Source organism: Pelodiscus sinensis, chromosome 12 (assembly GCF_049634645.1).
Source record: "Pelodiscus sinensis isolate JC-2024 chromosome 12, ASM4963464v1, whole genome shotgun sequence".
In the NCBI taxonomy this organism is placed as follows: domain Eukaryota; kingdom Metazoa; phylum Chordata; order Testudines; family Trionychidae; genus Pelodiscus; species Pelodiscus sinensis.
Window position 1 is genome coordinate 21,142,284 of NC_134722.1, and position 26,432 is coordinate 21,168,715.

Genomic DNA, 26,432 nt, shown 5'->3' on the forward strand with positions numbered 1-26,432 from the left:
AAAACTAGTGCTGAGATGCTGTTGGTATCTCATAGGTATGTCAAGCTGCATGTTAGCATAAGTCTCTTCTTTACTAAGCCAGCTATATAAAAACACACAAACCATACAGACGTTACATCTTTAAAACACTTCACATAGAACAAAGTGATTCATTTGTGCTACCTATGTGCTTGAAGGATGAGACTGCAGGCTGTAACCTAGTGTTAAAAACACAGGTCTCATCAATTTTCAGAGCAAGAAGCAAAATAGTTTGGGTGATATTTAAATATTGTACTGGCTCAACTATATCTTGCATTAGGTTATACTGAATGCGATAAGCAAAGGTCTACAGAATACCACCTCCGCTGCATGGCTACAATATCAATGTGTGCATATTGCACTCCTCTCTGTGTGTTACTCCTCGTGCACTCAGGAAGCTGAGTGTGCTTTTGCACATAGACAAGAGGAAGCCATATTTTGTAACTTGGGCCCACGTACATGTTATACTGCTTTAAAAAGTAAATCAGGAGACAGTGGCAAATACATGAACATAGCTATAGGATAAAATATGAGCTACTTTAAGTCTCCAAAGAAAACATGCCAAAAAGTAAATGAATTCATTATATATATATGTGTGTGTGTGTGTGTATATATATATATATATATATATATATATATATGTGTGTGTGTGTGTGTGTGTGTATATATATATATGAAATAGTGCAATTATATTAGGATTTAAGATATTCTCTCTGCCAGGTACTCCAAACACGTAGACACACAGGTTGTTATTTTGTTGGGAAGTTCTCCAGACAGAAATATGATTCCTTAATGCATTTCATTTACATTTTGTAAAGTGATATTAATATGGTCTTAGTTTTGAAATGTTCAACATATGCAATTTTCACAGCCTGTTTGCTGAATATTGATGTATTTTCCTAAGTCCTTTGTCAGGTTAAAAAAATAACTTAAATCATAGGAAAAATATATGCTCAAAATGCAAATACAAAAGGGAATTTTAAATTGAAGGCTGCTATTTTTTTTGGCCCACTAACATATTGACATTCTTTGTTTTACATATGCAGTTTCATATGAGTCCTTGCTATGAAACATCATTTCATGAAATAATTTGTACGAGTTCCAAAGAATTCATGAATGTTGCAATAATAAATGCTATACGTCAACCAGGAATGAGGAGGGAGATTACTCGAATGACCTAATGCTGAAAACAAAGTGTTTTATTATAGACCAGCAGTTACTCTTTGCTTTTTTGGGGTGATCTTCTCCTAGCAACTAGCCAACTATAACAACACCTTCAGATCTCTCCTAAGTATTTGTGTTTACAGTGCATTGTTGGGTTGGTCTTTAACTAGCATTGATCTTTCAGTGTTTTCATTTCTTTCATGCACCAAACCAGGGCATGTGGACATCATGCACCAAACCAGTTGTACTAACACCTTGAAAATTAATTCACCCAACTGAGAGAGACTGCAGACATCCTCTTCCTCAGCAGCATGGAACACTTGTTACAACTTGCTGGTCCCCAGCAAATTGCCCTGCTTCTGACCGACCCGAAGGTATTTCATTTTCTTTGGTCAGAATGTGACCCAATCCAATTTAAACCTCATTCAAACTAATCTGGAACTGTACAAAACTAGCCAAGGGCACTGAGCTCATCAGCTGAACTGAATGAAACATTTGGGAGTGTTTAGTGTGAAACCAAAATTTGCGGATCGATCTCTTTTTCAGACAGGTTTAATGCATAATGCATCAGTACCTTTAATTAAAGAGGAAACTCTTATTAATGTAAAATACAGATTATTAAAGCAAATCTGCATATATTATTACATGTCGGAATGTTTTCAGCATATTTAGTGCTCAGTGTTCTAGAAAAGGCACAGCAGTGGCAGCCCAACCTCTTTCACGCTGCTCCACTGATTTGCCTCTCCTCTGATGTCAAGAGATCACCTATAGGAGGCTAGAGCTCTGTAAAGTCTGGATGGCTGTTCCTCCCTGTCCTTTCTGATTAGACTGCTCAGAGTGCCAGCTGATTTGCGAATGAGTGTCCACTGAGAAATGTCCCCATATCTCAGTCGTTTCCCACAGTCCAGCCAACAAAACAGCTATAGATGTGAATAACTTGGGAACCGGTTACCTAGAGCAGTGGTGCACAACTCGTGGGTTGCAACCCCCAGGGGGGTCACGGATGTCTTCCTGGGAGGTTGCGGTGCTTAGATCCGGCCGGCCGGGGGCTGGGCCCGGCAGCTGGCGGCCCCCGCAGTGCGGGGGTTGCAGATCAGAAAATGTTGCACACCACTGACCTAGAGGTTGAAGGAATCATTTCTCCTAATAAAACCACCAGAGACAGACATCCTTTTTGCAAAATATTTTAAAGACATAAACTCAACATAAGAGAAGTTTGTTTTGCCTTGACTAATTAATGTTCTGTGTTAACAGCATAATCAGCACAATTCTTTCCACTCCGCACAAGGACTGCTACAACCCTCCACAGCACTGTCTACAGTTGTGTGTCATTCCTTGTGATGGACCATTTAGGCCCCTCAAGACAACTGCCTAAAGACCAGCCAGGTATTTATTCCTGCTTCCATCCACCAATCTGTCCAGTTCTTGTTCTTTGTTTCATATGTTTAATTTTAATCCTAATGTCAAAACTCAAAGTATAAAATGAAATACATTTTGTTTAAAATACTCTGGGCAATTTTTATAGAACATCCTTTTGAAAAAAAAAAGTGCAGAGATCAATTTTTTTAAGTCCATCCCGGAGGCACCATCATTTAATTATGAGTGAGACATAAATTATGCATTTACACATTGTTGCATTTTCTATAAAATGGCATGGAGATTTTTTTTGTAGTTTTTGGAACTCTCTCTTTCTTCCCAGGGGCACTTTGGAGGGAAAAAATGCTGTGGGCTATACATTGATGAAAAAATTAGCATTTATCAGTATAACACTATTATGAAACCAGCATGGCACTAACATACACAATCTAAATCTATTTTTCTGCTTAGACTTAGAAAAACCTGAAAGACTGTGATCTCACCGGGCAAAAAATAGGTAATTGAGCAGAAGCAAATAATCTGCATATAACGGAACATGAAATAAAAAAAGCTACAACATGAGACAACATTGCTTGAAAGGCCATTACCTGCACTGAATTCAACCGGCAGTATCCATTCAAAGGAAACCTAATGACATGGGTAGGGTCTTGGTTCCAACCTGCATTTACAGAGTTGCACATGACATCCCCAGTCTCAGGGAATATCTCTTCTATTAAAGCTTTCTCCCCACTCAGTGCAATTCTTTCCCCAAGATCTGGAGTCACTCTTACAACCAGGCAGTCACAAGGCTGGAAATGTTTCCTTTGTTCTTTCTCTTGTTTCCATCGCTCAAGTTCCTTAATCATTGGCTGCAGCTGGTAATACTTTGCTTCTTCATATAAAAGATTAAAGTCCTATAAAAAGAAAAAAAGAGAGAGAAGAAATGTGCATGGTTCTCTTTTTAAAATGAATATTGTTCCCCTGTGACCTACTTAGGTTCACGTATTGTCAGCAATAGCACAAAGTCAACAGGTAGCCCAACTGTCTTACTCTTCTACTATGTAACACCTACAAAGATAGCCACCCCGTGCTTGAGTGTTAAATCGCCTTGAAGAGTCTGTTCACTTCCCATTGTGCTGAATCATTCTTTCATGTTTATTACCCCACAAGATCAATGTCAAAAGGCTCTTCTTTTGGATTAAACAATCAAAATAACTGGTTGCAGAAAGCAGGGCCTGCTGATATCAGAGGAGGAGGACAGAGCCTTATTCTTATGCACAACTCCTGAAAGGATCCATATTTAACTTCATTGTTGCAACTCATACGACTGCTACCATGGAGAAAGAAGCCTGCCAGGTTTTCATTTTAAACTCCCAGTTTTAGTGGTTTTAAACTCAGCTGTGAAAACTCCCTGCAGGCTACATTTGCAGCACAGCAAGGAAATGGCCCAGCAGCCATTTTCTTACAAATAGAAAAAATGTGTTTAAAACACAGTTTGGGAGGCGGTACATTCCAACAACGCCACGAGCACACGCATGGCCACAAGCACGTGTGTACGCTGGTCGCTGAGCTGTTGTCTAAACAAATACTTTTTACCAGCCACTTGTCCATCGTGTGATTTGTTCCTCACAGTAATTAAAACACCTCAGTTCATTGAGAGAGGTGCTTTCAGCACATGCTTGCTAACTACTTGTCAGCAAACGTGTCCGATGGCCTTCTCCATCCCAAACTAAGGGCACTAGTGCGTGCTGAGGGGAAAGGTGCTGAGCAGTGTTCCCTGTGAGCTGTGTGGTTGTTAGAGATTCCAGGGCCACCCAGCTGACAAAATTATTCCATACATGGATGGAAAAGATTAGAATGAACACTGGTGCTGATAGCCCCCCAATGCTTAGGAAAGCAGTGGTGCTAACACAATTGCAGATGCCAGTCGGGATCCCTCCCTGGAGCATAAGACAATGGTGGAAGTCAGTGAGGGCATGTCTACACACTGATATTATTCCGAAATAACATGATCCGCGTCTACACTACAAGCCTTTACTTCAAAATTATGTCAAGTGGGAGGACTTCTTAGTCAGCCTCGTGGTAACCTTCATTTTAGGAGGAGTAAGGGAAGGAGGAAGAGCGTTCTTCCTTCAACTTCCTCCTGTGTAGACAGTGCCAAAGGCTAAAATAAGCTATTTTGACTTGAGCTACGCAACTGAAGTAGCTGAAGTTGCACAGCTTATTCTGACTTCAGCCATGCTGTGTAGCTGTACCCTGAGAGATGGGGCTTGTGCCTCCCCATGTCACAGATGACATTCAGTCACCAGCAAAGCTGCTTTAGCAAAGCTAAATCAACAGCAAAGATTTAGAGATGCTGACAAGAAATAACTACAAACAACTCTTGGACTTTCATGTGAAAAATCATTGTTAAACCAACCTTCAAAACAGTCCCATGTATGGGGTTACACCCAGTTTAAAAATGGATAGGCTGCTGCCAGCTAGCATGTGGAAACAAAACCCTAGAGTTCTTTGCTCTGACCACCAGAAAATACTCTTTTACTAGAGGCATGAATCATCACGAGAATGAAACTATAGGGGGCAGAAAGGAGTTGAGTATGAAGAGGCAAAATTAAGGGATATGCAACAAAAATGAGCACAGTGAAAGCCATTTGATGCCTTCTATGGATCCACCGCACAGGGGAAAAGGAACTAATAGGGGAATGAAAAGCAAAGAGTTTAGCAATGTCCACAACGGATTTGACTGTTAGGGACAGATTTGGAACTACAACTCAGCTGCCTTCAATGGAGGCCTGTGGATGTATGGATCGGCAACTGAACAGTTACCCTTGTAATTTCCTAACTTTGCTAGTGTATCTCCAATCCCTGGCTTCTGGCAGAAGCTTGTTGAGGTTGGGGAGCATGCACTGGCCAGATGACTTGTGGGGGGTGAGTTTGCTTTGCCTTCTTTTATAGCATCAGGCAGAGGCCACCAACAAATGGATATGAAGCAAATGGAACCATCACAGTCCCTATGCAAGGAAGTGAGCCTTCAAAGGGCACAGGGGGCCTTGCTCCTTGGGCTGGAACCACTCCAGCCCCCACCATCCAATATGGTAGTCAAGGATGTTAAGCATCTTAGAGGAATGGATCCTAAGGGAGACTAAAGATAAAAGAAGACGTGTAATGGCAGATACTGCCCCACATCAGTGTCAAACAAGAAGTGCTGCAGAGAAAACTGGATTCATGGATGGGCATATGGTAGGAGTGTATAGGATGAGCTGACCCGGGGTGAAAAGACAGTGATGTCGGCACCTTACTTCTAAACACCATGATCCTTACTATGCATCACTGGATTTAATTCCATTGTGATACATTCCTGAAATGAACCTGGATGATGAATTATTTTATTCAGAAGCATATTCCTCTTTTGAGTCACCGTCATTTCTGCCTTTCCACATTTGCAGAATTCCCTGAACATTAATTTGAAATGCACAAGAGATCAATCAGGCTGAATCTACAGGGACTAATGATCTGCATGTAAAACACTCTGAAATCTTTTTCACATGGGAGTCTGTAACAACTCTGTCCACTAGGCCAATGCTAGTATTTCACTGATGTGAACAGGGCCCTATCCAATGCTCACTGAATTTCACAGAAAGTCTCTCAGTTGCTTCAATTGCTCCTGACTTTTGGTCATGTTCAACATGAAAGAATACACTATTTATTAGGGTAAAGCAGGAATTTATGTTTGTATGTGAGCCTGAAATAACATCCAAAAGATGAAAACCCAACATGAGCTTAGTTATCAGAAACAGCAAGGCTACAGAACTGTATAAATCTGTCCTTCATTCTGAAATGAATGTAGGTCTCACATTCAGATAAGGCCTGATTCAATTGAATGGGAGTCTTTCCACATCAACAGGTTTTGGACCAGGCCCATAATATTCAGAAGTGCAACAGTCCCTTGCTACAACCTCCAGGGAAATACTAACATTACAGAGCCAACAAACCTCTGCGATTGTGCTATCTCCTCTAGAGCCATCTGTTAGCCTATGGCATTAGATTTAAGTCTTTAGTAACCACTTGCTAAATCACCATTTGTTCTAACTACTGCTTAATAAGGAAAAAATTAACAAGATATAGTTTCTATCTTCCAATTTTCTGTGATCAACCAAAAAACAAACAAAAACAAAAAAGCAACCCCAGAAACCAGTGTTCAGAGTCAAATGACTCCATTTTTGTATCCACAGTGATCAACCCATTCCAAAAATTGCACACACAACATGAGTTATTAAAACAAAAGTTAACGTGAGTTATGAATACACATAAACAGACATGCACATGTACACCAGTTTCAACTTCTTGTTTTTTTGTACCAAGTCAAAATTGTTTAAATATTTAAAAACTACAACCACCCCCAAAATAGGAGACCACGTCACCCCCCAATTACTAACTCTGGCTAGAATATTACATGGCACCATTTATTCCGAAGTATATGTTTACTAGTAGTTTACTGCATACACCTACACAAAGCAATTTGTAACAAATGTTCAGAATCCTTCAATGCGCTTAATACAGCAAATGTAGTGTTGGGGGTAATCTATGCAGGCAGCTCCTTCTGCCAGTGATCCCATAAGTGACAGTGAAGGGAGTGTTCTGTCTGTCATTCTCCAAAGAAATATGGGCAATAAAATGTCTTTTTTTAAAACGGAGAATGTAGTACACTGTCTGACTGACAGCCCATGAGAGCGACATCCTCTATTAATTCACAGCACAGCAGCAGTGCAAGTTTCCCCATATTGCCTCATGTATTCATCACCACCATGTGCTGTTCCAAAGGCTGGAACAAATACCAGCTTTGCACTTGGTCTTGCTCCCGTAACTTAAAACCTAGTGACTGTTTTATAGCTGATACCATGATACCATGTCTGTGATTGGCAAATTGTCTAGTCAACCGTGCATCACTGAGGAATTTTAATAATTTTTTGGGGTGGGGCAGGATAGGGGAGATGTTCAACAAACGCAGTAACAAAGAAAACACACCACTACAGGCACCAGGATTTGATTCTCCACTGCCCTGCTCCTTGTGTAGTGCAAAGAGGGTGTAAAATGCTATACTTCAGATCTATGAGCGTTTTACTCTCACATTATCTAGGGACATCCACTGTACACAGAGCACAAGACAGGGCAGAAGCCAGCCCAGACTGCATTAGCACAACATCTGACAGTTCCACAGAGAGGACAAGAAAATTGCAGTTTATCTTGCCAGTGTCATATCACAGGACAAGCAGAATATTAAAGAAGCCTGTCGTTTACAAATGTGTGTTTGTATCAGACTGGAAATAAGGTGTAAAGTTTTAACGGCAAGGGTATTGAACCATTGCAACAACTCACTAAGCGGTGCACTCTCCTTGGCTGACAGTTTTTAAATCAAGAATGGATGTTTTTCTAAAGCAGGAGTTGGCAATAATTTTCGCAAAGGGGCCACTTAATGAATTTTGCTATGTGGGCATAGGATGGCTTCCCCCCAAAAGGAGCAGGGCCTGGGGAAAAAGGGGCGGGGATGGTGACTAGACTCCCTCTAGAGTAGTCTGGGTCTGGAGGCTTTGAATTAAAAACATAGCAAAGGGCTCGCAGCTCCTGGCCTCACCACTACCATGTAGCCTGGCAGCCGCCTGGGGTTGCTGCGGCTATTAAAAGGGTTCGTGGCTCTGGCCTCTGCCCAAGTAGCACAGCGACTGTGAGCCATTTAAATAGGATCCTGATGCCTGAGCCGCTGCCTAGAAATTTGGTGGCACAGACAGCAGGCTATAAATAGAAAGTGACCAGATACAGTCCGCAAGCCGGATCAAAGTGTTAGGCGGGTCAGATCCGGCCCCTGGGCCACACCTGGCCCACCCCTTTGGGGGCAATTCTGACCTGCGCTATACAAGAGGTCAGACTAGATGGCCCCTTCTGGCCTTGGAATCTATGAATCTAATCCGAAGCTCACACAAAAGCAGGAGCATACTTGGTTACCCTAATGTTACAGGCTCAGCTGCCACATAGAAACCCAGGCTCAGAAGTGGCTATAGGCTGCTGCAGATGTATCCTGTTGCTAAGCAAAGGGCAGGGTAAGCTCTTTGGGACAAATGTGATACCTGCCTCCAGGGAGGCTCTGGCACTGAAAACAATAAGGTCCTACTGGGCAGCAGGACAGGGTTCCAGATGCAGCCCCTGCACGGAAATCAAATATAAGATACTGCCCTCCCCCATGAGCACACAGTGAGGATTTTGTCCTCCCTGAGAAGGGACGAGGTGATGACCATATAGTCTAACATGGTCTCCAGGCCCTGCCAGAGCGGATTTCCATCCCACCCTTCTTCCTGCGATGCCCAGCGCCCTGCCTGGACTCCAGCATTGTGCTCTGTTTGCATGTGGCCCTTGCTGTCTGAAGACAGAGGAAATGTCCTGAACAGGACCAGCCCTAGACAGGGTTGCCAGATGGCTGAAAGAAAAATACCGACCCCCCCCCCCAAAAAAAACCACCAGGAAAACATTTTGTTGAAGGAAAAAAAAAGGGGGGGGGGGACACCAGATCATCAATCAAAAAAACCAAAACAAAACCCAAACACGTTTCATTGGGGGTGGGGGAGCCGACCAGGAAGGGAGTGATGCTGGCCGGGAAGGGGGGGGCCCTAGAAACAGCTAACAGGGGGAGGGGTGGCAACGGGGCTGGCCAGGAGGAGATGGGGGGGGCAACGGGAAGCAGGGCTGGTCTTGGGGGAGGGGGTCGGGTGGAACGGAGCTGGCCACGGGATATCGAGGGAGGGGGGACTGGCCGGAAAGGGGCGGGGCTGGCTGGGAGTAAGGAGGAGCAGGAAGCAGAGCTGGCAGAGGGCGGGGGGGGGGGGGGGGTGCAGAGGCACTGGCCGGGGGAGACAAGGAAGAGGTACAGGCCAGGAGGAAGGGGGGGGCGGGAAGCCAAGCTGGCAGGGGCGGGGAGCGGTGCAGAGGCGCTGGCTGGGGGAGACAAGGAAGAGGTATGGGCCAGCGGGAAACTGAGTGCAGGGGGGCTAGCTGGGGAAGATCACGAGGGGAAGTGGGGGAGAACCAGCCGGCCAGGAAGCGGGGAGGGGTGAGCAAATCGACTGGCCTGGAGCAGGACTGACCTGGGCACGTGCTCCCAGCGACGCACGAGCAAGGAGGAGGCTTCCCCTCCTCCTTACACTCAACCAATTGAGGGCTCCCAGTGGCAATTGCGGCCCCGCCTCCCAGCTGGGACTCCCATGCCAGGCTTCCGTCCGGTGCGTAGCCGGAAAAATCAGAAAATACCGGACATCGCACACTGCAGATGTCCGGTATTTTCTGATTTTTTTTTACCGGACAGAGAGTGCAAATACTGGACTGTCTGGTACAATACTGGACTCCTGGCAACCCTAACCCTAGACCAAATGGTGCCCCCTTCCATTTGTTAAACTTTTGAATATCTTATTTTCCATCTGTAACCCATTTCATTACTTCGATTCATGATCTGCATCATGATTTATATCTGTCATATAAGACTGATTGGCAACACCCTGCTTCTCAGCAAAGCCTTGGCTGATAATATAATATTCTAGGAGGTTCAAGGAAAATGTCATTCTCAGAAAGTCTGGAAGATTCCACAGGATTCTAAGAACATTCTAGGAGGCTAGTGAAAGATGAATCCCTGACACATCGCTAGCAACAACAACAGCACCCAGAGCCCAATGCCCCCCAAGCAGTCTCTTGGGTCACCTGTCCCAATGCGGGACTAAACCACACACTCAGAACATGCCTCTTAGATGCTGCTGTTCTATGGGACATGGATGTGGTCTCTGCAGAGGAAGTGGGCTGCTGTGGCTCCCACTGCCAGAAGGTATATGAGGAAACCCAGCCTGCCGCAGACTTCAGGAGTGAGGAACAGATGAAAAGCAATATAAGGGACCATTAAGCAAGTGTGTGCATGTGATTTTTCTCTATTCCAGGGCACTGCAGCTTCAGACTCCTCAGTCCTGGCTCAGTATTGGCAGGGCTACTGTATCAATCCCCCCTCAAGTCACAACTCCTCACTTCTGTTTCCACCCAGCGAGCTAATGGTACAGCTGTGTTAGATCAGTTGAAAGAGGGAATTTGTGTACAGTGGCAGTGGGCTATGCACACACAAGCCCACTGACCACTCCTTGGTACCCAGGACAGTGTTTAAAGCTAGACAGAATGACTGACAAGTCTTTTTAAGAGAGACTGTCAACCCCTTTCTGCAACACACTGTGATCTAGCAGGAAAGATCTGGATAATCTGTGGCAAATTTCATGTTTGCTAAATGTCACAGTCATCTCTTGGAGTAATTCGACGGTTTCATCTCACTGGGTGTGAGAAACTCAGGGCTCAGTTGTATTCCAGCGAGTCAGTGGGACTACATGTGGGATATAGCTCTACTCACAGTGAGTAAAGAACTGGCTGCCAGAGACTGCAAGGTCCTTCTAGTCCTGCTTCCTTTACTGCTTGCAAGGGATTATTTTTGTATCACCTGTTCTTCTACTGCACAGGGGGCTGACATAGCAATTTCCATTGGGATTATATTTGCTTGGGTTTGGTTGGAGGGCGTAGCCTACTGCCTTCTGTCCTCAGCAGTTCTAGGCTCTTCTAGCAGCACACAAAGATGAATTTCTGGCCCTTGAATGAGGTTCCTTCCAACTCCATGCACCCCCGCAAATGGCTACCATGGGCATTAATTAAGGTTAAGTTGATATCAAACAATGTTAGCCTGGGCCACACTAATTTTAAGGCTCTATCAAGGCAAAGGAAAGGCTGCTCTTGTGGTTACAGCACCCCACCTGCACACAGGCACTCTGGCTTCCATGCTAGGCTCTACCCCAGGCACATCTTTAGCATTTTGTACCTCTGCTTCTCCTGAAATCAGAACACCGCTTCCTCCCCTGTCCTTCCTTTGCCTGTTTTATGTATTCAAACAGTAGGTCCTTTTGGCTGGCCATAATTCTTCCACATGTATGTGTAATGCCTAGCACAGTGGGCCCCATTTTTTAGGTTGGGGGCCTATCGTGTAAATAACGGACTGTAAGCAGTGCAAAGAGGCTAAATTCTGGTTGCAAATGGCTAGAGAACTCCGTAAACCCAGCCACCACCACCCGACAAAGGGGACGTGCCAGGAAAGATATGTCTACACTGCGGTTAAAAACCCCTGGTTGGCCCATACGAGCTAACTTGGGCTCATAGACCTTGGGCTTCAGGGCTGTTTAACTGCAGGGTAGACATGGAGGCCCGGGCTTCAGCTCGAGCTCTGAGACCTTTCCACCGCCCATGGTCCTAGAGCCCACGCCATAGCCCAAACCCAAACATCTCCATTGCAGTTAGGCAACTCCTTAGCCTGAGACCTGTGAGCCTGAGTCAGCTGGTACAGACAAGCTGCAGGTTTTCAATTGCAGTGTAGACATTCACTTATGGACCAGTGGCTTAAGTGAGAGCAGCCTCTAACCGCTCTGACTTCCTGGGGCTGGTAACTTCACTGCCTGCTCCGCATCCTCTGAGCTTAGCGGAGCTTGGATGCAAGGGAAAATCAAACTCAGCAATTACAAATAATTTCAAAATGTTTAAAGCATCACTCTGTACACTGCTTAGAATCCACAAAAACATGAATGCTGTATAATCAGCAAGGAATCTTGATCTCAGGAGGAAGACCTGTCAGATGCAGAATACTTTCAAGTCTTGTCTTATTAGTAATTGGAACTGTAGTTAATATTCACCGTAAACACACCAGTCAGACTTGATAATAAAGAATCACTAGCCTAGGAACACATACTCCACTTTCTCTGCATTTCAGTGTTAACTCAGTCTGAAAACAACACTTAAATAGCAAACACAAAAACATTGGTGTGGTACTAACATTCCAAACTTTCCAAAATAACAATCTGAGCAACAATTCAAGTTGAAAAGCAACTTGGCTTAGCCCTGAGGCGACTAAACGACTTGATTAAATTAAAGAGGTAAAAAAACTAATAAATATTCAAAACACTTGATAATGCTTTGTTTGACATTAAAAAAACCCATTTAATGCAAGTCTCACTGGAAAACCTGTTAGGTGTTTATACCTTAAATAATGTTTTTCCTTTAGAAATACCAAACCATTCCATTTGCAGCCGTTGATTGTTGTCTTCTGTCACTTTAATCACACTAGCAAAATTACAAGATTTCTGTGAAGTAAAAACTGTTTGCAGTGCAGTTTTATAGTGCACAGCTTTTCAATGCATTCTTCTATGCATTTTTGTTGAGTTACTCCCTACCTTGCAAAACTGTGCTTTTGTTCCGAGTCCTCATTACCCGGGGGGTCTATTCTAGAGCTATCTCAGGGAGGAATAAAAATAAAATACAATTAACTCCATCCGAAAAGGCAGCATGAAACAATGGACTGAGCATGATCCTTGAAGTCAGGAACATCTGAGTTCTAAATCCAGCCTTGCCATGGCTCTTTGAGGCTGGCGTACACTTTGAGGATACTCATTCTCACATATCCGTGGTTTTTGTTGTATAAAATCCATCCTCCTGACAGTATCTTGACCCTCTCTCCCAATCACTGCAGTCTCCTCTCCCACTTCTCCATGGCTCCTACCAAAGTACATTGCTAAAATCATCTCTTTCTGCTACTACTGATCCTCTCACTGGCTCCTTCCTGACATCCACAAAGACCATGTGGCCCTTCCCTTTATGGTCCTGGCCCAATTCCGCTCCTACCTACCTCATTTCTCTCATTTTCCACATCTGCCCTTCCACCCCAAGTACTCCCACCTTATAGCAGCGATGGGCAAACTAGGCTATTAAGTGAGCCACTGAGTGGTATTCCTTTATCTCAGTGAGCCACAAGATTGTCATAACCAAGGTGGTCTCCCAGGATAGGGTAGATTTTGGAGGGTGCGCCGACTAAACTGTAGCAGCGTTTTGATTGGATGCCGAGGGAGTACCTGGCTCTCCCAGTCAGGGTGTGTCTAGACCTCAGGGTTTTGTCGACAAAAGTGGACTTTTGTTGACAAAACTATACCTGTGTCTACACTACCGAGTTCTGTCGACATAACATCAAGAGAACTCGGCAGTTTTGTCGATGGTGGTAAACCTCATTCTACGAGGAATAACACCTTTTGTCGACAGAATTCTGTCAACAGAAGCGTTATTGCATCTACACTGTCCTTTGCGTCTACACTCTCATGTCGACAAAGCGGCTTGCTTTGTCGACAGAACTGGATGCAGTCTAGACGCTCTTTGTCGACAGTCTCTGCCTTCTGTCGACAATAGCCTGTAGTCTAGACGTACCCTCAATGTGCAATAAGAGTACACCTCATGTGCCTTGCTTTATATGACTGTCACAAAAAAAAGATGCAAATGGAAACCAGAAGAATTTGGCAACACTGTCAAACAAACTGTCTTGGGCCACATATAGAACCATGATAGCCTGCTATGGCCAACTGGCTACAGGTTGCCCACCACTGACTCACAGTCTTCTCTAGGGATGTGAACAAGTAGATGACTACATGATTAACCGGTAAGCCTAGGCAGGAGCCGGTTTGCATGGTGGAGCTGGTTTTTAAACAGGCTCCCCTTGCAGACCAGCTACTGCCTGCTACCTCACGCTGCTGCCTCCGATAGAGAGACAGCAGCACAGCAGCACAGTTGCAGGTGGCTTCCTGGGAATGGGACCAGAGTACACTAGCTGCAACACCACTCCGAGGACTATCGCATAGTTGTATACCTGCTAATATTTCATATGGTTACACGACTATTTAATTCCACGCTATTTAATATTCCTAGTCTTCTCTCTCTTTTCCATACTAAACTCAGAACAATTTTCCTCTTGTGCACCACGCAATCCCCTTCTCTGCACACACAGTGCTGGAGACCATACTTCTTGTGCAAAGCCTTTCAACAAATAATCTACGAGAGCCCAAACCTCATCACTGCTTTGAGACTAAATCTTCCAATCCTGATTCACATCAATATATTATGTATCTGCACTCTGCTGTCTGTCCACTTTAGACTCCTGTTTAATCAGTTAACTTGTTAAATGTTATGTAAAATCCCATTTAATCGGTTAACTGGCTAAGCGTTACATTTAACTGGCTAACTGATTAAGCAAGATCCCGTGGGTGGGGGGCCACCCCAGCCTGGCTGCTGCCCGTGCCCTGAGGGGCTGCCACCTCTGCTAGCCCATAGGGGCTGCCAGTCTGCCCCACCCCATGGTGGGTACAGGAGGCTGCTCCTACATGCCAGTTAAGCGGTTATATCACAAATTAGACAGTGAATTCCTTGGAGCCTATATAAAATGGTACTTGCTATAAATTTTTTTAAAAAAAACTGATTTTGTACAGCAATTACTAGGATTTAGTTTAGGTTGGTGGAATGGTTATATTCCCCATTCAAAATTAATGATGATCCCCATCTGAAGAATGACCAATTTATTTAATTGTACATGAAAGTTGAAATCTTATTGAAGGCATATGCGTAATCCCTGTTCCAGGGATACTGGGCATGTCTGCCAACTCCAAATAGGAATATATTCTCATTTAATTGTGTCATCAGTTACCAGGTGCACTATGTTTTGGATTCTGTTGTCTTAATTTTTGGGCACATGCCTGGAGATATTAGGGTTTCCGTTTTTGTACATCCACATATAAAGAAATCAGCTTGGAGATTATGTTTTACCACTCAATCATTCAGAATTAGCAAAGTTGTCAGTATCTAAACTTAAAGTCAAAATACGTTGCTCCATAGTATCGCCTCAGTAAATCCCATTCTCTCGAGGGCACTTTTACTTTTCACAATCTGTGTTAGGGATCAGTCCTTGAAAGCAAAATGTCTATAACGAGTTAGGTCCAGTAGAAACTGACATGGGTTTATTTAAGATTGTAAGAATTTTAAAATCACCAATCAGAAACAGATTTATGCAACTTAAAATGCTTTAACTATCAAATATAGAACATTTATTTGAGATGCTGAACATAAAACTGAGGCAAATGTTAGCTGGTGCTGCTGCCACTTCTTAATTGTTGTTATACCCTGATAAATAAGCTAAAAATGTGAGAAAATAAAATTAGTTTAGAAAAACTGATTTAGCCTTGAGCTTCATCGTTTAGCTTTTTATGGTATCCATGACAACCACTGGTCCATTTATTAAAACATAGCATCCCCAATGTAATACACAACTACTAAAAACTCTAACAATAAACATCAACATTTAGTTAACTGAGTTTAGGTCAAGCACACAAACAAACCTACACCAAAATAAATGACAGAATGTGGAAAAAATGGATTGTAGACATGGCCTCCCTTACCTTAAAGTCATCTGGGAGTAGCAGTTTAGATGTCCTTAGGAAACTTAATATGTATCTGAAAATTTCACCATCTCGATCAATGAAATAATGTTGTTTTAAACTATCCAAGACAATAGGCTCTGTGCCATTAAACAGACGACTTATTCTGGAAAAAAAAGAGAAATGGGTAGAAGATACACAAAAATTTCATTAAATTCTACAGGCTTAAAAACAGCCCAGCCAATTCAGCTATCTGAGTTCCACTTGCATAAGAATAACTCTAATAATGCAGTATCTTAATTCTGTAAACTCTGTGACAAAGGAAAATGTGCAGAAAGACAGATGCCACATATATACACACACACATGTATATAACACACCCCACACACACATCTATACTGGTGGAGAGGGGTTCTATCCTACACTCTCTCCTCATGTAAAATTCTCATTGCTTGGAATAAGAGCTTCAAACAGGGTCCATAATTTTGACAGAGTATTGTCTAGAAGGCTTTTGCCCTGCAGTAGGCTGGTCATAGCTGATATGGCTATGGGGTGCTAACTCTATAATAAGTCCCTAATTACCATATACAGCTTATCCAGAATTGAATGGTGTTGCGCTCCTAGCCAGTACATTTTTCACCAGGTCACTTGTCATTAGTCAGAAAATATTTCCATTTTTGAGAAGATGGTTTAAATGAACCAATGTTAGTTACGTAAATCCCCCCAGTGCTAGATCTTTAGGCTTCTGTGGCTGGATGGGTTAGACGTCCAGTTTTTGTGCAGCAAGGAATGATCTGTACAAACGTCTATCACTATTACACTTGAGGCCTTGGTGCTGTTGCCAATATTGCAGGAGAAGTCATTTCTCACCAGGTGAGGCATACACAGAGAAGCCATTTACATCTTTGGATGCCAAAGAAAAGAAATTTAGACATTATGCCAAGTGGCTAACTGGTTAGACATAAACATGACCAAAATGCTAAGTTTTAAACATTTCCTATTCAATTCCAGTGCGATCAATACACTCTACAAAGCAAGGGACTCGGGCATTGGTTGGCTGGGATTTCATCCTGTCTTTCCTTGAGAAATAACATAAATTTATCTATATATACACAGAGGTAATATTCTTGAAAGCAGCATCATAGAAGACAGAGACAGAAATGGCTTATGAAGGAATCGAGTCCATCTCCCTGATAATCATAGTTTCCTACTGCAGTTACTAATTTTTGCCACATTTAGCTTTAAATGTCCCAGACAACAGGAGTTCCATTATTTCCCTGGGAAACTGTAGCCCTCTAGAATCCACTGTCACAAATTTTCCCTTGCTACTTAGCTTGCCTATGATCCCACTGTTCCCTATTACAGTCCCTGGCGTAAAATTTTCCCCACACTTTGATACTAATACTCACAAATTAACTCTGCCCTTTACCAACTCTACGGTACATAGCTCCTTTTTAACCTTTCCTCATAAATTAATCTGTCCGGCCCATTAATCTTTTGTGCTTCTCTTAGAACTCCCTAATTTGTCAATCTGTCTGTGGCAAAGAGGTGCCCAGAACTGACTACAGTAATCCAGGTGCTACTGCATCAGAGCTATTTAGAGAAACTAGCACCTCCATTTTCTGTGATAGATATCGTTGTGTCTGTAGCATGGGCCTGTTTCAAGATTGCAATGTATTGCCAAATTATGTCCACTTTGCTTTCCACTGTTGGGCCTAAATCTGGTGTCTCTCTAATTTAGTCTAATCTGCAAAATTAATTAATGTACTGTTGACCTTCTTCAATATTAATTATGGAAATATTAAATAAGAATAACATAATTCTTTGCTATTCTTCACTAGAAATCTTACACTCTTACTGTGACTCCATATTTTGTTGTTTATCTTTGTCCTATGTTTACAATCCTTCAATTAGTATCAATATATGTGCCAGTGTTTGCATCATAGCGGATTTGAATTATGAAAATATACTAAATGCTTTCCTAAAACCCAAGTACAATACATCTGCTGAATTTCCTTCAACATCTACTTCTGCAAATCGACCAGAAAAAGCAATCATGTTTGCCTTGCAGTGTTTAGTCTCTGCAAATCTATCGTTTCAGTAGCTCTAAAAGTTTAGGGGTTTTTTTTGCTTAATAGTTATCCATCCCACTGTTTCTCTTCTAATTGTTATTTTACTAGACATTATTAGGGGCATCTGCTTTAGTCGTTACAAGGTAAAGACCAGTGTTACATTTTAGTCTATTAACTAAAGGGTTAACTTCCTTCACAAAGTGTGCATCTGGGCTAGTGAAACTGAGTTTCCATGCAGCTCTTGCTTTAACTGGAAGGAATCAGAGGTACCTCGAGACAACAACTCATGCTCAATTTTGCACTTGTATAGAATTAATTTGCTTGGTGACAGAGTAACTTTGAGAGCTTCTACAGAAGACTGCTGTCTTACAGCTAGTTAGGGCGCAGCTTTGATCTCCTATCCCTTGGAACCTTTGTCCTATGTTTTAAGACACATTGAAGAAAATGCAATTGCTGCTTTCAGATTCTACAGAACAAATAGAGGAATGTTTGCCAACAAAGAGGGGATATAGGGAGGATTGGATACAGAATTTCCAATTAGGCTAGGCTTAGCACAGTGCAGGATTTTTATTGTAAAGAAAACAAAAAAGTGAGTTTTCAGGCCTTCAGCAATATTTCTTCACTACTGAATGTGCTGCTTAACTCCCACCCCAAAACAAGAATGGTTTAGGAGTTACCTGCTCCAAAACCAAACTTCAGTTGCAGTATGTAATTCCGTAACCAAAAAGGGTTTCTCCTCCTAAATTATTTCACAAATACAAACTACACCTTTGTGAAATCAGCTAGAAGGAGCAACACTTCCGAGGCACCTAGTGAATTCAGTGAAAATAGCAGGAACATGGGTTTCAGGCCAAAGCCTTGCATGACAGGTTAGCTGGTGATCTAGAACACCATGAAGAGACTGGTTACTGACAACTTTCCATTACAACAAATGGTTAGTTGACTTGCTTACTCAGGTAGGCCTCATTTTGGAAGCGATGAACCAAGGCAAGCAACAATATCAAAGGGAATGGTTTGCAGCCTATTCATTAAAGTAGCAGCACAGCAAATACAAAAATAACAATTTAGGCAAATGAGAGCAGTGTGCAAGTTGCTTGTTTGGAAACCACAAGAATGTAACTGCAGATCTGTAGATAACTATACCATAAGAGGTAATGTGTCTGGAGATGTTCTGTTTCCTGGGACACTGGGATATGGAGAAGCTCTCAGGCCTTTAGCATGGCTCTGTAGTGTTCAAACATGTCACCAAGCAGATATTCACAGAGATGTCAAAGGCTGGCTGTCCTTAAGAGTAAGATTTACAGCCCCAAAGAGTGAAATTCAAGGCCAAAGGTGGCCTGTTAGCTCATTGCTTAAGACAGTCCTCTCATCTTTGGTCCGTGGCAACATCCAATAGTCCATGTTTTTAATCCAATCAGCAGTTAATACAGTAGTTTGTTTTAAAACATACACTGCTTAATACTGCACACAAAACACTTAAATGTTCTGTCATACTAAAGTCTAGGGCAGTGGTTTTCAACTGTCATATGTGGACCCGGGGGTCCATAAATTGCGTCTAAGGTGTTTGTGAAAGAGTTAGACTGAAAACTGAACAGAATTCAACTATACACAGACAATATATTTTCCAACGGGTCTGTATCTCCCTTCAAAATTTCCAAAGCAGTCCACATCCCATTTTTTAGGGGTTCTTAAATGTAGAAAAGGTTGAGAATCACTGGTTGAGGGCACATGATAATTTTGTATGCAATGCAAACCAGTAGATGTTAATATAAACAATCATTTGCTGGCTGGACAACCTAGACAGATTAAGATCCCCGGAGAGGCAAATTTTTGCAGTATGCTTTACATTTTGAACTGTATTCTACAGAGCCCACAAACATTTGGTCAAGTCCTGCTCATTTTCTGGGATTTTTGTCTCTGTCTGTGACGTGCGCATACGCACACACACACACGACTGAGGTCAGGGCATGGGAACTTCCCCTGCTCCCCAGCATGACTATCAGGTTAGTTGGTGAGTGAAGCAGATCAGGGAATACCCATTTTTCTGGGAGCCTCCCTCTTGGCCAGGGCCACTTGACACAGCCCCATTTGCCCAGTAGCGAATCCACCACTGCATGTGTGCTTTCCCCGCGCTCCTCCCTCCTCCCCCAGACTGCCTCCTTTCTCCCCCATATAGAATGCCTGCCTGAATGCAGCCTCCATGGCTAACACATGAGCTCAGAAAGCAGCTTTCCAAGCTGGAAGCCCTGTACCCGAGGCCCCAGATCTATTGTCTCTTGCAGTACCTGTGTAATTGTAAATCTTTATATAGTTACTCAAAATGAATGAGATATGCTTAGGCGTGTGTGCGAGTAAGAGAGCATGCTAATGAGTGAGTCTCACACCCAGTGAGTGAGACCTTGTTGCCGGCACAGCCTGATATGTCTGAATTCACCTGGAGGAAAGTGAGGGGAGGGGAAACAGTGGCAGGAGAGCCTGGCTCACTCCACAAAATCATGTTTCTGATTAGTAGTAGTGTTCATCCCCACACAATATTTGGCAAAAATATATGAAGCCCACTTCAGCAGAAACAACTTGCTTGCTCCACTTGGGGGGAATGCATCTGCAGCTTTCACTGATGTTTGGAAGAAAGTGGAAGACTCCATAGGATTGCCAATTATGGCTGGACATGTTCCTGGAGGTTTTCCACATGACAATCTTTAATTAAAGATTAATCTTTTAATTCCTGGAGACTTCAGGCTAGGTATATGAATGGGAATGGGTAACGAGTTAACCGATTACTCGATAAGTATCACCCTTAACGGGTGATGCTTACCAGGTAATGGTTAAGTGTTACCCGGAATCAGCCCCCCACCCTCAGCCTGCTGCAGGTGGCGGGCTGCTCCAGCCCCTCCAAGCCGCCAGCGCCAAACCCGCGTGAGCTGGAATGTTTGGAAGAGAGTGGAGGAGGGGGTGCGGGTGGGGCTGGAAGCAGCTGAGCTGGAGCACCCGGTCTCCCCCAGTTTAATCAGCTAACCAGGTAAACTTAACATTTAACCAGTTAACTAATTAAATAGGATTTACAAACCTATCCCAGGCCAATCCTGGACAATTGGCAACCCCAGGGCTCAAGGAAGTGAAATACTATGGAGGTGGAAAAGTCTCCAGCACTGAGATCTTATTTAGTATTTCTAAAGACTTCTACACGCTTGCTAGAGTAATATTATCCTTTCCGATTCATAAACACATTTTTGTCCTGATTTAATTTCCAGACATTGGATCAAATCCAGACCGGCTCAGCCCAACAAGCATTTGAAGACCATAGGATTCTGTGAGCTTGCCTTCCCCTCACCCCCCATTTCTACAGAATGCGCTGAGTACTTTCTGTTGTACTTTTCACAATGCTGCTGGTTCTACCACTCCTCTTTCCAGCCTTGCCTCTTCACTGCCCTCTCTTGCTGCAAGGCTTCTCTTCCACTTAGTGTGGCCAGCACACAGCAAATGCTAAGCACATGTTGATCAGTGAGCTGCTCCTCAGGATACGCTTGCCCACCTAACTCCCTTTACTCCTGTCCTGTGCCGTCTCTTGCCCACTCTCCCCATGCCGTGCTCCGGAGCAGCCTTTCCATGTCCCCCAGCCAGAGGTTCAACCCGACCTGAGGCTCCGCTTTGTCAAGCTCTCCAAGAACGTGTCCTGCCCGTCCCGGGGTTCAGCCCACGCAGCTGCCTAGGACCTGTACAGTGCCTATGTGATTCCTGCAATGGAAAAGGCCATATTAAAAACTGACATCCCTTCACTCCTGCTATTCCCAAACCTGCCCCTGCAGAGCAATGCTGTCAAAATGGCTGGGGTCCAGTTCTGGCCTAGTGCACCTATTGGTTAATTTGACTCTGGATCAAACACTTTTCACTACTCTTCCTCACTTTTGAATGACCCCTGGTTATTCAAGTTCTATAGTTTCTTTGTACTTCCATTGTTGTTGTTAAAGGCTTTTACATTTTAAGCAGTATTTAGCCAAAATGCCAAAGGGGAGTTTCCAGCTTTCTACTGATTTAACAGGGATATTAAGATCCCCTTTTATTAGATTAAAAATAAACAAATGAGCCAGCCAACCCACATTTGAATAATTTTTACCAGTAAATTCTTTTCTTGCTTGCTTGGAAGTGAAAAGAGGCAGTTTAGTGCTTTTAGGTATCTACAGCCCCTCTGTTTCTGCCCATGTTACGCCAGTAACTCTAGCCACAATCTCTCTATCTGGAAAACCAAACTAAACTCCCTTTGGTGTGTCTCAGAAATCATTTTTTAATTTAATAGAGAGCTCATTGCGGAGTAACGGCAGCATTGTCAACTCCTGGGATTCATGAGTCAGGTCCCCCAAAATCAAGAGATTGGCTCACAAATCATGAAATTTTAAAAATAAATGTAGAGGTGGTTTTTTATTCCTACCACCTGCTTTTTGAGCGTCTACAGTTACATTTTCAAGTTTCTCTTCATTACCATAAAGGGCTCTTTTTAAATGAAAGCTGCGATTTGCCCCAATAATCTGACTCCAAGAGGCTTTAAGAAAAATACCAAATAACAGGAGACTTGCAATAAAATTGGGGGCATCTTGTAACACTTAGTGTGAAAACACAAAACTGCGGCTCCTCTTCTCTCTGGTTCCAAAATTCCCCTGGCCATGCTCAGAGTCCCCCCTCCCAGCATCAACTACACTGGGAACACCCACAAAGTCCAGGATTCCCCCCTCATCAAATCCAGCTCCTACGCATTTCATTAACAAAGTGTGCAAGGCAGTGTCAAGAAGACTCTTCCATAAGTAGTGCATTAAAAATATTAATTTAAGTAATTATGTTATTAATATTTAACTGTTCAGCAATATTTTTGTCATTTATAATTTATTTGTTTACATTTATTAAAAATTGATTCTGTAGATATTTCTTCTGCCCTTTGTCAAATTAGTCAGGAATACAAGTTTCAGAAAATTATCTTTAAAATATGGCTTTTTGTAATTTTTTTTCAGGGAGGAAGGGAAGAGAAGAAATTCTACTCTGGCTGAAAGAAATTCTACATTACATACAGTGCCCCTTTACTGAGCGGCAGTTCTATTCTTTACACCTGCTGCTTCCTTCTGCTTTTCCACACCCTGCTGTTTTGTTCCAAGCATAAGCAGAATGGCAAAGTGAAGTTGATAAGATCTCTGAAGCTCTCTCTCTGCACTTGATAAGGAGCTTGTCAACTGTACTTGGCCTCTTTGCTGTTGCATGGAGTTAAGAGTAGAGGCGGGAAGCAGAACACAGAAGGAAAAATGGAACTATTATAGCGAATACAAGAGAGCAAAAACTAGGAGTAAGTGCTAATGCAGGATACTATTATGTACTGGCATAGTTCAATCCCTGTTATCTGGCATACAATAATGTTTAGCATGGAAACATCCCAGCGGATTCTTGAAGCAGTGTGTCTTGGAATCTACAAGGGGAGAGGCAATTGTTGATTTAGTCCTATGTGGAGCATAAGATTTGGTCCAAGAGGTGAATATAGCTGAGTTACTTGGTAATAGCAATTCTAATGTAATTAAATGTAACGTCCTATAGAGCCAAAATGCCAAAGAAACCCACCACAATAGCATTTTACTTCAAAAGGGGGAAATACACAAAAATACGAAAGTTAGTTAAATGGAAATGAAAAAGAATATAGTCACAAGAGTGAAACACATGCAAACTGCATGGAGATTATTTAAAAAAAAACATACTGGAGGTTCAAATGAAATATAAATAACTAATTATAAAGCAAGACCACCAGAAAAGCCTTCATGGCTGGCAGGGTAAAATAAGCCATTAGAGGTAAAAAGGCATCCTTTAAAAATTGAAAGTCAAATCCTACTGAAGAAAATAGAAAAAAGCAAGTGTATAAGTGTATAGTCATCTCAAGAAAGAATTTGAAGATCAACTAGCTAAAAAACACAAAAACTAACTGTAATAATTTCTTTAAGTACTTCAGAAGCAGGAAATCTGCCATTCAATTGAGTCACTAGATGATCAAGGTCTAAATGAACACTCAAGGAAGAAAAGTTTGTTGCAGAAAAGCTGATTCAATTATTTAGATTGGTCTTTATTATGGAGGATGTGAGGGAGATTCCCACACCTAAGCCTTTATTTTTAGGTGAGAAATCAGAGGAAGTGTCCTAGACCAAGTTGCCAGAGGAGGTTTTGGAACAAATAAATACATTAAACTATCTAAGTCACCAGGAGAGATGATATTCACCCAAGAGTTCAGAAGGAACTCTAATATAAAACTGAAGAACTACTAACTATAGTATATAACCTATTGCTTCAAACAACCTCTGTACCAGATGAATGGACAGTATCTTATGATTTTTTTAAAAAGGTTCCAGAGGCAACCTTGCCAATTAAGGCCAGTAAGCCTAGCTTTAGTACCAGGCAAACTGACTGCATCGTAAAGAACAAAATGATCAGATCTGATTGTCAACAGAGCTTTTTAAAAGGAAATCATGACTCACCAATCTATTAAAGTTCTTTGAGGGTGTCAACAAGCATGAGGACCAAAGTAATCCAGCAGATAATAGCGTACTTAGACTTTCAAAAGGCCTTCGACAAGGTCCCTCACCAAAAGTTGTTCAACAAACTAAGCATTCACAGGATAAGAGGGAAGGTCCTTTCATGAATCAGTAAAAATAGGAAACAAAGGATAGGAATAAATGGTCAGTTTTCATAAGGGAGAGATGTAAACAGCAAGACATGTGCTGTTCATAAATTATTTAGAAACGATGGTGGCCAATGGAGTGGCAAAATTTGTGAACATTACAAAATTACACAAAATAGTTATGTTCAAAGCTTACTGCAAAGTGAACTAAACTACACTGGGTAACTGGACTACAATATAGCGGATTAAATTCAACGCTGACAAACAGAGCCCTGTCCGCATCCGTAGCCGCAAAAATGAACTGCAGATATTGCATCTGAGATTTTAAGAGTTCTACTGACAAATGAAAAGTAATCCACATTTGAAAAATAATCCCAACTATACGTACAAAATGATGGAGGCTAAGTTAGTTGCTGCTACTCAAAAAAGAGAACTTGGAATCTTTGTTGATTGTTTTCTGAAAACATCCATTCAATGTTGAACAGCAGTCAAAAAATGCTAACAGAATATTTGGAGCCATTAGAAAAGAGATAGATAGGAAAATAGAAAATATCATAATACCGCTGTATAAATCCATGATAACCCTACCCTTAGAATACTGACTGCATATTTTTCTAGTTACCCTATCTCAAAAAAGAAGTACCAGAACTGGAAAAAGTACAGAGAAGGGCAACAAAAATCAGTAGGAGTGTGGCACATTTTCAATGTGAGAAGAAATTAAAAAGAAAGAGCGGGATTATCTATTTTAGAAGAGAGATGAAAAAACAATATGAGAGAGATCTATAAACTTATAAAAGGTGTGGAGAAAGTGAATTAGGAAAGTGTTATTTACCCCTTTACATAACATAAGAACTAGGGGTTACTTGATGATATTTATAGGCAGCATGTGGAAAACAAACAAAAGGAAGTACTTTACACAATGCATAGACAGCATCTGGAACTCACTACCAAAAAGCATCATGAAGGCCAAAAATATAACTGGATTAAAAAAAAGTAGATAAATTCATAGAGGATAGGTCCATCAATGGTAAGGACATGAGCCATGCATTCAACCCCTAATGTCTTGTCTTTACTAAAAGGAAGATTGCTGCTGCCACAATCTATCTTCCAGAGTTTGATTTAGCAAACCTAGCTAAGACTTGATAAAGTGAACTCAGAGGGCACCCTCGCTTGCGTTCAGTACTCCTGCTTTTGCTCCTGTCAGCCTCTCAGGGTGTGTCTAGACTACATGCCTCCTTCGACGGAGGCATGTAGATTAGCCAGATCGGAAGAGGGAAATGAAGCCGCGATTAAAATAATCGCGGCTTCATTTAAATTTAAATGGCTGCCCCGATCTGCCGATCAGCTGTTTGTCGGCAGATCGGGGGAGTCTGGACGCGATGCCCCGACAAAGAAGCCTTTCTTCATCGACACAGGTAAGCCTCGTGAAACCAGGCTTACCTGTGTCGATGAAGAAAGGCTTCTTTGTCGGGGCATCGCGTCCAGACTCCCCCGATCTGCCGACAAACAGCTGATCGGCAGATCGGGGCAGCCATTTAAATTTAAATGAAGCCGCGATTATTTTAATCGCGGCTTCATTTCCCTCTTCCGATCTGGCTAATCTACATGCCTCCGTCGAAGGAGGCATGTAGTCTAGACACACCCTCACTGTGGGGATGCTGCCAAGCTTGGCTTAAGGTAAGCAGACTCCAGCTACATATTCTACCTAGCTGGAGTTATGTGCCTCAAGCCGAGCCGCCAGGTCTAGCGTAGACCCGGTCTTAGACCACCAAATATGAGAGCTGGGACTAGCTGACAAGTTACCTGTTCTGTTCATTTCCTCTGAAGCCTCTATCAGAAGATAGGATATGGGGCTACATGGACTATTGGTATGATCCAGTACAG

At 42.5% G+C, this 26,432-nt stretch overlaps 1 protein-coding gene across 13 annotated transcripts in view; it reads right to left on the reverse strand.

Annotated features, from left to right (window-relative positions):
- The window catches only part of KCTD15 (potassium channel tetramerization domain containing 15), a 60,355-nt gene that overhangs the window by 6,149 nt on the left and 27,774 nt on the right, over positions 1-26,432 (reverse strand). For all 13 annotated transcript variants that reach the window (XM_006113824.4, XM_075940094.1, XM_075940097.1 and 10 more), the window contains 2 exons: positions 15,858-16,002; positions 3,147-3,452 (listed from right to left, as the gene is read on the reverse strand). In XM_006113824.4, the coding sequence (XP_006113886.1) occupies positions 3,147-3,452; positions 15,858-16,002 (451 nt within the window). The remainder of the gene's footprint in view (positions 1-3,146; positions 3,453-15,857; positions 16,003-26,432) is intronic.